At 40.5% G+C, this 17,106-nt stretch overlaps 2 protein-coding genes across 4 annotated transcripts in view; one reads left to right on the forward strand and one right to left on the reverse strand.

Moving 5' to 3' along the window:
• Positions 1-17,106, reverse strand: part of ENTREP1 (endosomal transmembrane epsin interactor 1) — a 116,299-nt gene that overhangs the window by 46,551 nt on the left and 52,642 nt on the right. For all 3 annotated transcript variants that reach the window (XM_053205293.1, XM_015083988.3, XM_053205292.1), the window contains exon 2: positions 8,935-8,991. In XM_053205293.1, coding sequence (XP_053061268.1) covers positions 8,935-8,991 — 57 coding nt within the window. The remainder of the gene's footprint in view (positions 1-8,934; positions 8,992-17,106) is intronic.
• LOC113594233 (NADH dehydrogenase [ubiquinone] 1 alpha subcomplex subunit 1-like) lies at positions 7,749-8,624 on the forward strand. The gene is given in 2 exon segments (XM_053205294.1): positions 7,749-8,512; positions 8,514-8,624. Coding segments are annotated over 2 exon segments (213 nt in total). The 5' UTR covers positions 7,749-8,410.

Consider the following 17,106-nt stretch of genomic DNA (forward strand, 5'->3'; position numbering starts at 1 on the left):
TTGCCAGCCTTGGACACTGCCTGAGCTGTTCCGCATCAACAGCTCTAGCTTCAGAGTCCTGGGCAGGAGCTTCCTGAGTGGAGGTCAAGGAGCTCACATCCTGGCTGCCGGCGTCCAGAAGTGTTAGCATCTGGCCTCGGAAGCTTCCATCGCTTGAAGCATGGCCCTGCCTCCCACTGAGATTCATACAAAGGCAAATAAACAAAACCCAAAAAGAGAGCTCTGATACAGAGATACTGGCCACCAAACCCAAACAAAACAAGGAAACCAAAACAGCCTCTTGGTTGCACAATATAATGCATGTCCTCTCCAAATATAAAGTGGAAAGTCAGGCTCCCCCATTCCCCTTCCCACTGCACTCAACAGAAGTGCCTTCTGTAAATGCTTTCTTGCATATCATTTCAAAAATTTCCCAAGTGACAACAAACACATATGTATAGATCCCCCAGGCTTAAACACACACACACACACACACACACACACACACAGTGGCACTCCACACATCATAACTTTCCCCATGACAATGTATCTGTTTTAAGATGCTCGCCAACTCAAAATGGTCTCCCCTCTTGCCCCAAATCACTCTTTGTTCCTGCAGTTCTCTTGTAGTCATATCAGAAATAGATCCTCTAGTCTGTTAGTCTGTAACCCAGACACTCAGCTACCACCACAGTGTGTCTGCGAAGCACTTCGAAATACTTCGGCACAGACAGTGGGATACTATGTACATATCGGTTGAAACAAGCGACACCCTAAGGGCAGTCAGGAATTCAAATTCCAGGACAGTCAGCTAGCATTTATGAGAAAGGCCACACTCCAGAAGCTTCCTTTGCCTTCATCTCTCAACAGCATCTGAGCGACTTTGTTAAATTAGCAGAGTGATTGTGGAAATGAGTTTTGTTCAGTGGATGGAACCGTTGGCTTGTTTAATTAGCACAATGGATGATAAAAATGGGTTCTCCATGAAATTCGTGGTGAGATCTAAAACCAACATATTTCCTGTCCCAACGTTAATCAATTCTGGGATTGGCCATACTTTTCTGACTCTATATTAAACAACACTGAAAACAAGCAAGATAACTTAGCTACTTGCCCCAGGATATACTTGTTCCTCAAATGTAAGACTGGGAACCAACTAAAAGAGTTGAGCAAAACTAACAGGTTATTCATCACATCTTGCTTCCAGGCCCTCCCCTCCATTCACCCACCAATCCAAAGCTATTATGTGATAAGCTCTGCTCAAACCCTATCAATTCCCTATCTCAAAAAGCTCACCTTACAATCCCCCAGCAGGGGTCCTCAACCCTACAAACATGCTGTCTTGTTCACCCCTTCTGAGAACACCTCCCTTACTGCAGCAGATCCAATCAACTGAGCTCTGCTTGCGCCACAGGATTTCAGGGAATCTTGCGCCACAGGATTTCAGGGAATCAGCAATGGTTTTCAAGACGAATGGGTGCAACTAAAATTAGAGGTAAAAAATTGTTCACACTGCTCTGTAAGCTCAATAAAAATCTTAGCCCTCTACCCTTTACACTCACAGAACAGAGTGCATGAACACTTGTTTTGTCTGTTGGCTAATACGTGTTTGCATGTACAGCAGAATTTGGCCTGAGGCTCACTTTCATTGTAATAATTGACTTGGCAGGAAGGTCCCCCAAAGCTTTGGTGATTACCTGTCTCCGCCAAACCAAACCTGCTAATGAGAGCACACCCATATGGCTGAGGCCACTCTGCAAAGCAAGGAGTCGCCCGGGCCTTGATTCTGCCCAGAGACAGGCCACCCAAAGTGCTTCCAGTTTTTGAGGATGCCAGGTTCTCACCCAACTCACAGTTTGGGGGAGCAGCCAATCAGAGCAGAAAAATGAGAGCTCGGTTGCCAGCAGACTAAACCCACTGTGGTCGCAGAGAAGCCCAAAGCCAGCCCCGGGGGGCTTTCATGATGCCTAAGTCCATACCTTGCTGCCATAGGTTCCCTAACGACACAGCCAACCAACAGACCAAATCTCCTCTTAAAGATTTTCTCAGTGGCTGCTGAAAATGATTTATAAGGTGGTTGCTTAGCCTTAGATCTTGTTTTACATGTTACAGATTCAACATGCATCCCCGTCTACAAGCCTGAGAGGTGGGTGCATCCCCATTGTACATGTGAGAAAATGGATCAGATCATTTCCTTGGCCGCTCACTGGTTGGCTGTAGCAGGACTAAGACTCCAAGCCGACCTCCTGTTACCTTGTTCAGTTCTGCCTCTGGCTCTTTTCAATCAAGGATAAACTTGCTGAACCTCCTGCCACTGTGGAACTTAAAGAAGAACTGGGCAGTCACAAATAAGAAAATAATTAATTTGAATTACACACACACACACACACACACACACACACACACACACACTTCTGCCAGAGAGAAGTACCCAGGAATGTGCTAATGGAGGAGGTGATGGAATGGTATAATGAGAGGAGCACTAGACTAGGAGTCACCGTCCCTGGTTCTTTCTAAAAATAGTTCCTGTGTTTGTGAACTGGACAAGCCCGTTAACTCCTGAGCCACGGGTCCCTTATCTGTCAAATAGGAAAACTACCTGCCATGCAAATCACATGACTAAAGATATAAACTCTTAAGCATTATGTATGTGCAGCAGATTATTATTAAGTATTCCGAAGAGGGAGAACAGCCATCCATTTTATACCTTAGAAAAAAAAACAAGAGGGAAATAATCATAGCATTTATCCACAGGGAGCTTCTAATGGCCTGCTGAAAATGTCCATCTAAAGTTAAAACGCCCTCCGGGTAACTAAAGAGGATTCTGGAAATCTACAAAATGAGAGTTAAAAGACTCTTAAAAAGAACGTTCTGATGTAAGTGCCTCATTTTTCAGTCACAGAAACCATGAGATTTCCCCAAGGTCACAGATAATTAGTGGTAACATGTCAGCATTAAAATGCAGGTTTCTTGAACTCTCAAACCAAGGCTTATTCCAAATTTTTGACCGCTAGGAAATATATGTGAAAGAACCAGAATGTACAAATTCAGAGCTCATTTTATAAATGTACAGATTCCTAAAGTGTCCACAGGTATTCTGACCCCTCCTGGTCTCTATGTCATCAGAATGAAAGGACCACCGTCCATCTTGCAGCTAACGTACCTACAAGTATTTCTTTTCTTTTCTTTTCTTTTTTTTTTATGTAGGCCCCACATCCAGTGCAGAGCCCTACACGGGGCTTAAACTCATGACCCTGAGATCAAGATGAGCTGAGATCAAGAGTCAAATGCTTAACCGATGGAGTCACCCAGGCACCCCTACCTACAAGCATTTCTAACTATCTGGTGGGCTAATTTCTCAATCTCTTGACCAAGGATCTGTGTGATCCATGACTCTCCCTTCAAGGCACAATAAAATGGAAAGAACCTGGATCCCCAAATGGCTTTGTGGAACAGAACCACCTTGCCAGCCTAGCCTATTTGGACCACTAGATGAGAGGGGCAGAATGTCTATATATCTTACTGAAACCAGTTTTGAGTCTCTTTTTGGGTAATGAAGTTTTACCCTAAATTCCATAATATTGAAGTTAGAAGGGAAACTGACGGATCATTTTTTAAAATAGCCAGTTCATTAACCTCTTCCATTGTCCATCTAGGGTGCAAATCCACATGGCTCATAGCTGGGAATAAACCACATATGTGACCGAAGAACATTACCAGGGAAGTACTTTCATTCTTGATGCTAAAGAATAAAGCTGTCTTTTTATCAGCTTTAAGGTCATATTCATCCCATCTCTTCCAAACTGCCTGGGGAAAAAAAAAACAATATGGAGCGCCTGGATGGCTGATTCGGTTAAGCATCCGACTTCAGGTCGAATCATGATCTTGCGGTCTTGTGGGTTCGAGGCCCACATCGAGCTCTGTGCTGACAGCTCAGAGCCTGGAGCTTGCTTCAGATTCTATGTCTCCCTGCCTCTCTGCCCCTATCCCACTTACTCTCTGTCTCTCTCTCTCTCTCAAAAATAAACATAAAAAATTTTTTTAATTAAAAAAATAAATAAATAACAATAGTTCAAATCAAAATTCATAAGCAACCAAAATTACAGGCCAAAACTCTGGCTGGACTTTCACGGTAGCAATTCTTACCAAATGCACCACCAAAGAAAAACATCTTAGTAGGGCAATTCCATTTTTTAACTGAGGTGCCGAGACAAGACTTTTAGGTCATTTCCAGTTGTGAGTTTATAATTTCTAAAAATTTATAAAACATTTTATTTGAATGAAAAAGGGGATACCTAGAAGAAATAAGAACATTCTTTAAAAATGGAAATGTTTGGGGTGCCTGGGTGGCTCAGTCGGTTAAGCATCTGACTTCAGCTCAGGTCATGATCTCACAGTTCGTGAGTTTGAGCCCCACATCGGCTCTGTGCTGACAGCTCAGAGCCTGGAGCCTATTTCGGATTCTGTGTCTCCCTCTCTATCTGCCCTTCCTCTGCTTGCACTCTGTCTCTCTCTCTCTCAAAAAATAAATAAACATTAAAAAAATTTTTTTAAATGGAAATGTTTGGGGGTGCCTGGGGTTAAACATCTGACTTCGGCTCAGATAATGATCTCAGAGTTCGTAAGTTTGAGCCCCCCATTGGGTTCTGTGCTGACAGCTCAGAAGCTGGAGCCTGCTTGGGATTCTGTGTCTCCCTTTCTCCCTGCCCCTCCCCACTCACACTCTGTCTCTGTCTCTCTCTCTTTCTCAAAAATAAATAAACATAAATACACACATCCATCCATCCATCCATACATACATACATACATAAAGGAAATGTTTCTTCTTGATAGAAAATATACAACCTGGAATGATGTGCACATACAAATGCATGCACATGCACACACACCCTGGCTTCATTCTATTCATAGTCAAAAACAGCTATAAAATGGGGCGCCTGGGTGGCTCAGTGGTCGAGTGCCTGACTTGATTTTGGTTCAGATTGTGATCCCAGGTCATGGGATTGAGTCCCAAGGGATTCTCTCTCTCTCTCTCTCTCTCTCTCTCTCTCTCTGTCTCTCTCTCTCTCACTCTCTCTCTCTCTCTCTCCCCCTCTGCCCATCTCCCCTGTTCTCTCTTACTCTAAACTTTTTTTTACATAGGAAAGATTTCTTTAAAAAAAATAACTATAAGTATTTACAAACTATGTTCCAACATTATTATTTTTGTTCTGGACACATGAGTATTTTCTCAGCATAAGGAAGAAGATCCAGTAAATGAAAGCTTCCAACTCTGAGTTTCCATGAAAACTTGAGTGTGAAAGAATTGGGTTAGACTGAGCCTTCTTTGTTCACACCAGTATAAAACCTAATGTAATGGCTGAGACAATCACAAAAGAAGGAGCACAAATAGAAATGGTTTTCAAAAGGAAATATCCAAGTGTTCTAGGTTAGTGTGTGCCCAACAACTCAAAATGAGGCCAGCTGGCCTCTCAAAGGGCCCTGGAAAGACCAACCTGCCCCCTCCCAGCCTCCACCACCATCATACTAACCACCCTGAAGTAAAAAGGGGAAGAATACAACATTCTACAGAACAAAAACAAGTGCGAGAAATTTAAGACAAAAGTAAAAAAGAAATGTCGAGAACCTGGGACCTAAATTTCCTTTTGGCTGCCAAATTAACTTCACGGTCAACAACAGAGGTGTAGGGAGCACACTGGCCCTGGGGAAACAGGGTGAAGAGGACAGACAGGACCCCTGTCTTCATACAACCATCTATGGTGGGGAGACAGACAGCAAGTGGTACGCCAACAGCGCAAGGTGAATTATGGACCGTGAAGCCCAAAGTCAGTGCTGGGACATGATGAGAGGCAGGGACACAGGGCCACTGTTAGCAGGGTGGTCAGGGAAGGTCTGTCTCAGGAAGGGACTGCTGAGCTGAGACCCAGAAGAAAAGGAGCCAGCCCAGCAAACAGTTAGGGAAGAAGGTCCCAAGTTGGAATAAGACAGTCTGGCTGTGTCGGAATCAGAAGGTACAAGCTGTGGGTAGAGTATAAGACGTGAAGGGGAGAAGGGCTAGAACTGACCAGCGAAGTCCACTCTGCTCTGTGGGAACAGAGACCTACAGGGCCCTACCAGCTCTCTGATGGAACGTGACCTCCTGCCCAAAATCATCCAGGGGCACAGTCCTTAAATTCAAGAAGCCAAAGAAAAGCTGAAGCATCCACTAAGTGGGGTGGGGGGAGGGTGGGCAGAGGTACCCCTTGGTGTCACTAGATTATCCCCTGCATGCAAAAAAGAAACTAGACTCAGAAAAGTTAAGTGGCTTGTACATTACACAACTCTCCAGGGGATGAGCTAGGACACAGACTAGGAGTGTCTGACTGGTATATCCAATTCCTTTCATTACATCCCCTGATTATTTCCATTTTTTAACATAACAAAAGCATCTGGCAGAAGTTATAATAGAATATTAAGATTCATGTGAACTGAGGATTTTTCACTTATGATATTGACCAAGGCTCAAATGATCCCTTGATGTACCCAGAAAGTTTGTCCTTATACAATTCCTATCAATTAATCTATCTTCTTTATAAATTGATGTTAATTAACACTTGGAAACAATCTCTACATGATCTTCTAAATACATAATTCATACAAATTGAAATATAGAAGCCTATGGGTCCAACAGGCTTACAACTGATGGTAATACAGAAATATGACAGCAGGCCATTCAGGCAGGTTTGGACCCCTTGTACATGGAAACATCATATTTACTGATATGAACTTAATTAACGCAATATTAAACAGAAAAAGCAGAGCACAACATGGAATGTCCAAATTGGTTATAACTTTGACAAAGTTGTACATATACTTATCAACAACGATGAGAAATAAATTTAAAGGCATAAAATAAAGATACATTTCTATGAAGGTCAGTTTCTTTTCCAGTACCTTGAGCTCACTAAATAAATCTATGAGGCACCTTTCTAAAAGAAAACAATGTTAGAGAAATAAATGTCTTAAAAGGTCAACTTTCTTAATATCTACCCAGAACACAGGCTCATATTCTCCTCCCCACTTAGAATCTTAAAAATACAAATAGCATTAGAGATTTTCTGATTTTAATTTAAATACCTGAGGGATGTATTACTCGACATTTCAATAGTGACCCAATGGAAAAATCAGGGCAAAAAATGACTCTTAAAGCCAAATACTAGTATAAACATTGAACACCATCCAACATTTTTCTAGAGAATTGTTGCGAAATAAACATCACCCACTCATAACACATGCCATAAAACTCATCTGAAGCCTCATTTTTCTCCTACCCTGCTATCTCAGAGATTAAAATGCTGCACCAATAATTTACTCCTTCCAGAAATATTTACAGAGTTTCACGAAATGTAATAATTGATGGGCTTCCAAAATGCTGCCTAAATTGTCTAGTGGGCCTGAAAACTTTTAAGTTGTTCAAAACCATCAACACAGTTCTGGGACCCGTCAGCGTGTTTCTTCTCCTTGCGTGTACGAATTTAGCTACTTTTGTATTTATCCCGTGTACGAATTTAGCTACTTTTGTATTTATCACCCGCTGCCCAGCAAACAGTGGCCTGCTTAAGATGAACTGTTAAGTGTATATACAAAATGAATTTCGAAAACTATTTAACCCTACATGAAAATGAATGGGAGAAAAGTCAAAAGAAATGCTCTATAGAAAAAAAATTTGTTTTCATTATATATACTTCAAATCAAATTTCTTAGATCCTCTACTTCATCTTGCAAGTTGGTAACTCCATTCGCAATCATCGGTTTTATATAGTATTCCCTGAGTCCAAAGGACATAGCAAATAAAAACAAACAAACAAAAAAATGAACATTGGGAATGTACTAAATGCCACTGAATTGAAAACTTTGAAACGGTTAACTTTGTATTATGTGAATTTTACCTTAACTAAAAAAAAGGATAAAGTTACCAATATATGCCTATAGTACCATGAAAATATATATGTGATAGAGAATATAGAAAGTCTAAGCAATGAAACTGTAAGGTTGTCCAACCAAAGCATTATAACAATAAAAAATTATGTATCATGATTTCATGTCTGAAATTTACTTCAAAAGAACATGCAGGGGAAAATATGGGGAGCCGAGGAATGGGTAAGGGTCTAGCTGAACAAGATTGGCTGAGTTGGTAGTTGTTGAAGCTGGGTGATTGGTACGGGGAGTTCATTATATAATTCCCTTCGCTTTAGTATATGTTTAAAAATGTCCATAGTAAACCATTTTTAAATTATATCTTTACAACAGATCTAATTCTGGAACTAAAAACACATAGACAGCACTGGGTACATTAGGAAGCTTAAAATAAATCAGAAAATTGACAAAACTGAGGCCAGGTTTCCTCTAGGAGGACAGGAAGGAAGGGTTCAGTCCTGGCAACCTCGGTGCAATGTGGTTCGAGATTCTGCCCGGGATCGGCATCATGGTCATGTGCTTGATCATCCCTAGCATAGCCACTGCATACATCCACAGGTGCAGTAACGGGGGGCGAGGGAAAAAGGGCTGCCTGTTAACCTTTTCAGTGGAGTTTGATGCAAAGAGATAGGCTTGTCTCTGGAGTTAATCGTTACTATGTGTCAAAGGGTTTGGATAATATCAATTAAGGAAGCCTTTTCCTGATTGATGAAAAATAACTTGGTTGTGCTCATCCACCCCTTCTAGAAGGTTATGCATTGTGTCAATGTGGTACATAATAAGAACAACAAAAAGGTAACCTCCAAAAAAAGGAAAACTGGCAAAATTATCATCTCACTTTATCATTAGGAGAACATCTGACTTCTAACATTGTCCGTTGTTAGCTTCTTTTTTTTCATGAACAAGAAAGCTTGGGCATTTTTCTTCAGTGACTGATTTCACAGCCTTCATACACAGCACATTTTACAAACGGTAACAATTTATGAGATCAGTACATACCAGCAGTATCATAGGCCGTTTCCAAGTTGTTAATCCTATGATTCCAGAGAGGATCACCTACAAGGATAAACAGTATCATAAATCTAGAAAAGGGACCAATTCCAACAAACTAATCCTAGTCTCTAAAGTATACTTTTTTCAAAAAAAAAAAAAAAAACCCTGAAATTTCAAAGTCTCCTAACTCAAACATTTGGTATTCCTGCTGATTATCTGAGCCCTGGTAGACCACTTTGGACTCTCCTTCCTACAAAGCCCCCAAAGCTTTTTTATTGACTGTGTATGTTTTTTCTTAAGGTCAATTATGAACATAGAGAGAGTAGGCTATCCTTCCAGTTAGTGAAGGAGTCAGTATTGCTGACCCAAGCTCCCTGCCCCAGAGCACCCAACCTGTTACCATTGTCAGCCTCGTAAGACATGTGTGTGGCTACAACCCTCCATTCGTTAGGTGGGTACCCACCCTTTATGGGCCAAGTAAATGCTCTGAAATGGTACACAAGGTCTCTCAGGATCTTCCTCTGCCCACTTCTCAAGCCTGGTTTCTATGCACCACTGCCCCCTGCCCATCTTCCACCCAGGCACACCTGTCCCCCATCAGATTGGCCAGGCTCTTTTTTTTTTTAAGTTTACTTATTTATTTCGAGAGAGACAGAGACAGCATGAGTTGGGGAGGGGCAGAGAGAGAGAGAGAGAGAATCCAAGTAGGCTCCACACTGTCAGCATGGAGCCCAATTTGGGGCTCGAATTCACGAAACCATGAGATTATGACCTGAGCTGAAACCCAAGAGTCAAGACGCTTAACCGAATGAGCTACCCAGGCACCTCAGACTGGCCAGGCTTTAACACTGAGGGGCTCTGCACTTCTCTTGGTTCCAGCATCTTCTCCTCTCAGCTCCCCTCATAGCTATCTGAGAACTCCTACACATCCTGCAAGATCCTGGCTAACACTCACCTCCTCCAAGAAGCCTTCGCTGATCCCACCACCCCACACTCCTGGAAGCCCTCTACACAATTTTCCCCCCAAACGCTCTCTGTCATTATAACTTGAGAGGGGCATCTCTGCCTTGCCCACTGACCATGAACTCTTGTCTCCCAAATCCTCAGCTCCCAGCCTGGCACCTGTCACGTGACGGGCAACTGATAACTGTTCCTGAGCATTTATTCCACAAAAGGGACAGGGGACTACAGTGAGAGAAGTCTCATATTGTAAAATGACACTTCAATAAACAACTAATTAAACCCCTTGGTAAAGAAGAATCAGCATTTTGCCAAAATGAAAACTGGAAATCAATGTCAGCCCTTTGGATAACACGGTTCACTAAACAGTTGGGAAAGAACAATCAAAGTAATTATTCAGCTCAGGGGACATTACGATGTCACTGGGGCACATTTACCTTTGTATAACAGGGTGCACGCATCTGCAGAATGCGGTTATGAGGGTTTTCCTTTATGTGCGCTTTTTACCAAAATCCCTCCAATGTACCAGTTCACAATGATGGTTTCGCAACGACAAGTCTGAAGGGATTTTACAGTGTTGCTTCTAAAGACTCTCCATTCTCCATTTACTGGCTGAGAGTAAATCATTGTCAAATGAGCAGAGGACAAGTCTACCCACTTATATCAAGGACTTAAAGACCATGTATGGGCTGACAGGCAACAGATCCTTATATCCCATTTATGTTGAAACATACTGTCAGCTGCCTGCCCACCAGGCACTGTATTCTTGCAATCATCTTAAAGTCAATAGGCTATTTCTTTGTTCTGAATGATTTCTGCCTGGAGACACACAGGGCGTGTGTCTACATGCGGTTGCATCTACTTTACACATTGTGACTTGAAATCCAGGAGACCTCGGGGTGTGGGTTCCCCACCTGGCTTTTAAATAACTATACAAACTTGGCCAAGTCTTATCACTTTTCTGGTCCTCACTCTTATTTCCTTAGAAGTGTGGTTTAAGTGAAGGAAACCATCTGCGGGTCTCTTCTACCTCAAAAATTTGCCCTGCTGTGATGATAGAAAGTCCTCAGGATCCCCTGCAATCCAGTGCTGGCTCCACCTGCAGGCTGTGTGTGGACATGCGAACGTTATGTCTGTGTGTGTGTGTGTGTGTGTGTATATGTGTGTGCGTGTGCATGCGCCCACATGGGCATGTGTTCCCTGCCTGCCCGACCAGCGGCTTACTGGACTTAGCTGAGGTAATACAACGATTTTTTTTAAGGTTTTATTTATTTATTTATTTATGAGAGAGAGAGAGCATGAGTCAGGGAGGGGCAGAGAGAAAGGGGGACAGAGGATCCGTAGCAGGCTCTGTGTGGACAACAGAGAGCCAGACACGGGGCTCAAACCCGTGAACTGTGAGATTATGACCTGAGCCGAAGGCAGACACTTAACCGACTGAGCCACCCAGGCGCCCCAGAATTGCAACTATTTTTGTAAAAACAAAACTGAAAATTTTGACTGCCCTTGAGGGAAACACAACCTGCCCACTTCACTAAAATCTAAGTATAATGCAAATTATCAGTTAGTGTTTGACATTTAGACCGTCTCCATTAATAGAGAACTCTGTGATTCAGCTTTTTGGACACATTTTTTTCATTAAAACAACATTATCATTAAAATGAGATGTCCAGCCCAGACCATAAACACCCATAAAAGTAGCAAGAGACCTCAGCTATGCTTTCCACCTCCCCCACCAGCCACATCACCCAACCCTCCCCACATTAACAATTTGGTACGTTTACATATATTACACATGGACATATTTTTCTTTAAGTTCTTATTACTAGACAAACATGTATATGTGCATATGTATTTTATAAAAAATGGGTCATAAAAGATACTTTTCCTCCTTTTTCTTTCTCAGTAAATACTTCCAGGAAATCTCTTCATGTCCACTGGAATAGCTCTCATTCATTTCTGTTTAATGGCTACATAATATTTCTTTGTATGGCTTACCTCCTGTATTCGATTATTTCCATATTCATTAGTATTCACTCTATTTGCAGCTTTTTGCCCTCACAATCAATGCTATGGTAAACATCCATGGCCATATAATGCTTAAAAACAATTGCTTTTTATTTCTGTTGGATAAAGTCCCAGGAATAGTGCTGCCAAGGTGAATATAGATGTATTCAGTAGATCATGGCAGATACAATTGTCATTTAAAATCAAAGGTCTCTGGAATTAAGGAACTAAGCTATCTTTATTATTTTTTGAGGGGTATTTTACATATACAAGCAACAAACTAAACTCCAAACATAATTTTAAAAATATGTACAGGGATGCTTGGGTGGCTCAATCACTGAGCATCTGACTCTTGGTTTGGCTCAGGTCATGATCTCACAGTGCATGGGTTCGAGCCTTGTATCAGGCTCCATGTTGTCAGCAGAGCCTGCTCAGGATTTTCATGCTCTCGCTCTCTCTCTCTCAAAAATTAATAAATAAAACTTTTTTAAAAATGCATTTGACAAATAATAAATATCAGAAATCTCAAAATACATATAACTTCAAAGATACTTAAGACCTAGTAGGAAGAAATATAAACCTTAGTAAGCAATATTAAATGAAGACCCAAATAAATGAAGACACATACTATGTTCATGGATTGTAAGGCAAAATATTTAAAGGTAATAAATTTCCATTTGAATTATTTATAGACTCAACACACACTCACACTAAATCACAACAGGATTTTTGTAAACCACCCTTCTTTACAGGGATGTTTTAAGAAATTACACTCCAATGGCAGGTGAGAATTGTGGTTACATCCAGTCCTGAACGCAGCAACAAAAGCATATACCTACTTCTACTCAATTTCTCCCATTCTTCAAGCTCAATTAAACTCAACACTAAAAAGCAACTTCATAGCATTCTTTCCACCAAGTGCAAGATATAGCTTGCCCTGAATGAACAAGCAAAAACCTATTTTCTAACATTAAATTATCTCTATATTATTATAATGAGGTTTATTATAATTTTGGTTTCACTTACTTGTAACCCATTCCTTGTAGCTTTTAGGAAAAAGCAGAGGCCTTTCTTTTTTCTGATATTGCAAAGAAGGATTCTGAGATACTCCATGCAAGAATCATTGTTACTCACCACATATGGTTAATGTGCCTTAATTTCCCAACTTGAAAATCAAATCATTAAGATCAAAAGCTTATTATTTTACTGCCCTTATTATTTTTCTTTGCTATCCATTAACATGCCTCAGGGCAGAAATGTTCTGGATTGTTTGCCAAAAGTTGCTATATCTAAACACAGAGATAAAAAGAGCCAAGCTCTAAATGTCCCATGTTTGCCTTATAAATTAAACACACAATAATCAAAGCTCTCAAAAGTTTACTTTGCCCTATAGCATTTATACTGGAAACTTGAAAAAAATGTGTGTGTGTGCATGTGTGTAGGTGTTCATGTATATTATTCTTCCTTAATATGTCCAGCATGATTCATTAAAAAACTGAGGAAGTAGGCAACTGAATATTTCTAATGTATACATGGTGGTTACTAGAATGTCCCACAGAAAACTGGCCTTTTTACCTTATTTGGATTAAATATGACCTTGATGTTTAAAAAACACTGATAGAGTTTGTTCTCTAACTACACCCTCACAAAATCAGTTCTGAGGCAAGAATCATTGCACCCATTTTACAGATTAGTAACTGAGGTTGGGAGGCTCAATGACTCATTCAAGAATTTATCAATGTCATTCTGCTGCTGTGGAAAATAAATGACCAAAGAAAATCAATAAAATTCATCACAAAAAATTATATTTTAAATGGCCCATTAATATTAAGTATTTGATGATACGGTAGAAAAAAAAGTATTTATTGTTTGTTTAACTAGTAGAGACTTCAGAATTTTTGAGCTAGTTTCTCCTTTGAACCATTCATTCTTTTTTAAGTTTGTTTCATCACTGCAATTTTTAAAAAATGGTTTACCTTAACGTTCACTCTTGTCTGTCTCTTTATAAGGAACTGGAATCTTGTCCAAGAATTACAGACTCAAGGGAGGGGTAACCATGAGTTTAGGTCAGTGACTCAAAGCAGAACATTAAGGGTATTAGGGCTCCCAGAGAAGAGCAAAAAAAATAATAATAGCCAATTCTCTACCATTTGCCTCAGATATCTTCCAAGGATCGTATATGTCATCAGAGTAAGGTATTTTGTTTTCTTTTTTATTTTTTTTAATGTTTATTTATTTTTTGAGACAGAGACAGAGTGTGAGCAGGGAGAAGGTCAAAAAGAGAGGGAAACACAGAATCCGAAGCAGGTTACAGGCTCTGAGCTGTCAGCGCAGAGCCCGACATGGGGCTTGAACCCACAAACAGCGAAATCATGACCTGAGTCAAAGTCAGACGCTTAACCTACTGGGCCACCCAGGCGCCCCAGATATTTTGTTTTCTGAAGGAGGAGATGCAAACCAATGCAATCCTCTCTGTCATTAATCCAGTGTAGTATGGTAGTAACTAAATATGCCCCCAAATCAAGAGCCAGGACAGCATGTCTTGAACACGGTCTGGGAGACCCTCCATCTGTCACCTACCTGGAGTCAAACTTGAGGATGCTTTTAAAAGTGGCTAATCTCTTAGCTTCATGCCCTTCAGGAATAATAACAGATTGAGTCATTAACCGAAGAGACCAGGAAGAAAAATGATCAGAGAATGCTCAAAAACAATGAATATGTTAAAAACATGTAAAGCATGGGAAAAGACCCTTTATAGAACTTGTTAATTCTTAAACATATATTAAAATAGATAAAATACCTTCAAGGTCCAGACAAACGAAGGAAGCTTCCAAAACTCAAGCTCAAGGTGAGAGCACTTACGGAAGTACATATGGAAAAATATTCTTGATTTATACTGTTAATAGTCCTTCCAATGAATATATCTGTACCTTGAATTTAATTTTGTATCAAATATAGAAGCAGAATTTTTACTGAAGCTGAAGAAAGACCTGCCAATTTAATGGCTAGAGCAGACTAAGGCACATAATGGTCATTCAAAGCTTGGAATATGAGGATCTCCTTCTATCTTCTGTGTTCCTATGGGGGTCCAAAGCAACCTGCGACAGACTGGCACTGCCTCTCAACTACCTAGTTCCATATGCCAACAAAACTTCCTAGTGAAAAATAAAACGTGGCATATCCATACAGTGGAATCTCATTCGGCAACGAACAGGAAGGAAGTAGTGACATGCCGTAATTATGAATGAACTTTGTGGACACTGTGCTAAGTGAAAGGAGCCAGCTGCAAAGGACCACATGTTGTATGATTCCATCTATACGAAATGTCCAGAATAATCCACAGACACTGAAAGGCAGTTAATCAGTGGTTGCCTAGGGATAAAGGGGTCGGGGGAAATGGGGAGTGACTGCTAATGGGAACAGAGTTTCTTTACGGGATGATGAAAATTTTCCGAGATTGATTGTGGTGATGGTTGTGTACCTCCATGAATTCACTAAAAACCACTGAATTGCACACCTTAAATAGATAACATGTATGGAGTGTGAATCAGATCTCAATAAAGCTGTTACTTAAAAAAAAAAAAAAACCCTGCAGCCCTCGAGTCATAATTTTTAAGCTTTTTTCATAAAAATCTTAGTTTAGCTATCTTTATAATCAGTACATTACTATATGCTATTAAGTCCCTCTCTTTATCTAGTAACCCCCCTTTTTTAAGAAATCCATACTGAAATATTGAATGGCTAAAATTACGATACCAGAGAGTTGCCTTAAAATAATCCAATAGGGAAAGTGGGTGTGGGCGGAAAACGGCCATATGTTGATCACTACTGAGGCTTGATGATAAATAAATAGGGGTTCATTATAGTATTCTTTGCACATTTTTTGCAGAGATTTAAAATTTTCCTAGTAAAATGTTAAAAATGGAAGGGGGGTCTTAAGACTGCCCGGTCACTTCTATGCTGTCTCTCTATTCTGTTTATATTTTCTTTCTGTTTAGATTTTCTTTCAAAAACAATACACACATGGAACCATTTACAGATGAAATGATGTGATGGCTGAGATTTGCTTCAAAATAATGTGGGAAGTTAATCTGACAAAGAGCCTAGGGAGCATGATGGAGCTCGTTCCTACCCTGCCTCAAACACTCATCCTTCTGATATTATCAGAACACACAGAGCCAGCCGCAAAGCCAGGAGGAGGCAGAGACAAAACAATTATTGGCGCTGGGTAAGAGGGATAGGAGGGTTTGCTGGGCAGTGTTTGAATAAATTTAAAATTTCCCATAATGCAGAATTAAAAAACAAGAACAAAGCCTCTCTCATGTACATAAATTCAGAAGGTACGTGCTACTGGTAAAACTTCTTCCTATAATACCATGGTCATGGTATCTAATGTCATCCTCCAATCCCATCCAGTCATTCTGAACATACAGTTTTTGTTGGTTCTGTTGTTACTTTGTAAATTCTGTGGTCAACCTCAGAAATAGGCCACACACACAAAAAAAGAATAATGAACAACTGCAGGTTTGCATATAGAGCTGGGGTGGGGTGGGGTGTGGAAAACAACCCTATAGAAGAGAATTTAGTTCCAAGTTAGTAATTCTTTCCCTGCTCTGTTTTGCCAGGTTCAAGTATACCTACTATGCTCCCAGTCAGCAAGTCAGCAGGTCCTGGTTAACGACTTTCATTTTCTGGCTAAAGGCCTTTTTTTTTTTTTTTTTTTTTTTTTAATACTTCATCAAACCCAACTGTGGCTTGACTGACATCTAAGGGCATTCACCTCTGAAATAATTCACAATAGTACACTGATTTGAGGTTTTGATTTCCAAAGGGAAAAAACAGCTTTAAATAATCCTAAACTGGGGCTGCCTGGGTGGCTCAGTCAGTTAAGCATCTGACTTCAGCCCAGGTCATGATCTTGCAGTTTGTGAGTTCGAGCTCTGCATCGGGCTCTGTGTGGACAGCTGGGAGCCTGGAGCCTGCTTCGGATACTGTGTCTCCCTCTCTCTCTCTTTGCCCCTGTCCTGCTTGTGCTCTGTCTCTCTCTCTCTCTCAAAAAACAAAAATAAACATTAAAAAAAAATTTTTAAGCACAAACTAGCTATCTTTGAGAGGACAAGAGATTATGATTTTATTAAGACGAAATCCCTAAAAATATATGCAACATTCACTTCTGGCCCATGGTATTTAGAGAAATGAAATGCATCCACC

The sequence above is a fragment of the Acinonyx jubatus genome, chromosome D4 (genome assembly GCF_027475565.1).
Source record: "Acinonyx jubatus isolate Ajub_Pintada_27869175 chromosome D4, VMU_Ajub_asm_v1.0, whole genome shotgun sequence".
Lineage (NCBI taxonomy): Eukaryota > Metazoa > Chordata > Mammalia > Carnivora > Felidae > Acinonyx > Acinonyx jubatus.